The 1179-nt window shown below is 27.9% G+C and overlaps 1 protein-coding gene across 1 annotated transcript in view; it reads right to left on the bottom strand.

Moving 5' to 3' along the window:
* LOC108572396 (regulator of nonsense transcripts 3B) overlaps positions 1–867 on the bottom strand; it is a 3894-nt gene extending 3027 nt beyond the window's left edge. The window contains exons 1-2 of the mRNA XM_017934631.1: positions 751–867; positions 6–306 (exon numbers count right to left, since the gene is read on the bottom strand). Coding sequence (XP_017790120.1) covers positions 6–306; positions 751–867 — 418 coding nt within the window. The remainder of the gene's footprint in view (positions 1–5; positions 307–750) is intronic.
* Between the last annotated feature and the right edge of the window lie 312 nt (positions 868–1179).

The following is a 1179-nucleotide window of genomic DNA, read 5'->3' as shown; positions in this document are numbered from 1 at the left end:
AGTACCACATTTTAAATCTTTTTTCTTTCCTACTCTTTTCTTTGGTAACCTTTGAAAAGGTGCAAACTCTACTACTGCTGGATATTCTATGCCTTTGGAGTCAACAAATACATAATTGTCAAATTTTTCTCTGAACATAAAAATGTCCTGTTGCTCAACAAAATTAATATATACTCGAGAAAAGGCATATTGTCCCATAGACATATCAGCTTTTACAAAATAAAGATAGTCATGTTCCGGCAATGGGGAAACTTGTTCTAGAAATTGTTCCTGAGTCATAGTTGGAGGTAATCTTCGTATTACTACCTACAAATATATTTTACTTCTTTCATTATTAGTTAAAATTGAATTGAAATATAGAATATATTAATTTTAATAATAATTACGAAAATTTTAACGACTTATCGTTATTATATTGATTAAGTATTTTTTATTTTTTATTCACAAAATGGGACAAAAAACATTACACATGACATGTAGCTATAGTTTTTTCCATTTTTAATAATGATACTACGTTTATTGTCATATGGAATGTACAATGTGTTGTTTGATATTCGAAAGTAAGTATCTTTCATTTATGATACATTAAACAAACATTGTTTTACTATATTATGTTATAAATATCTTAAATCGAAAATTAAATTTCGATTGTTGTTTCACAAAATATATCATGTTGCATGTGGCCAAAGTGTACTTTATGTGAACAATAAAGGATTCGTAAATTTTCATCATCATTTTAATCAAATATACCTTTGTCATAGGCCGGCATTTTTCTTTTTTAGTATCTTTAACTTTTCCAACATCTGGAGAACTAGTTTGCGCCTCATTTTGTGCGGCTGTCTCAGATTGTTGTGTTTCCTCGGTCATTGTTATCTACATTTATTTAATTTCTTGACAATTCAAGTTTATTTAATATTATTTCAGTCCACTCTAATCAAAAGTTACGTTTAAAGCATGCAATTTTCTTCGAGTCATCAAAATAAACGTTTCCGTTTACAAAGTTTTCGCGGCCATCTTGCTCCACTCAATCGTAAAAAACTATTGGTTAGAGAGGAAATAAACCTTCTTCATTCATTGGGGAATTTTTAAATACATATGATTTGTATGTCTAGGGAATTAAAATTAAAAGATTAAAGTTGTTTTTCTAGTTCTTAGTATTTAAAATTTTATGAGATAATA

This window comes from Habropoda laboriosa, unplaced genomic scaffold, assembly GCF_001263275.1.
Source record: "Habropoda laboriosa isolate 0110345459 unplaced genomic scaffold, ASM126327v1 scaffold65, whole genome shotgun sequence".
Classification (NCBI taxonomy): domain Eukaryota; kingdom Metazoa; phylum Arthropoda; class Insecta; order Hymenoptera; family Apidae; genus Habropoda; species Habropoda laboriosa.
The sequence above is the reverse complement of the archived record's forward strand: the minus strand, read 5'-3'. Positions and strand labels throughout refer to the sequence as shown.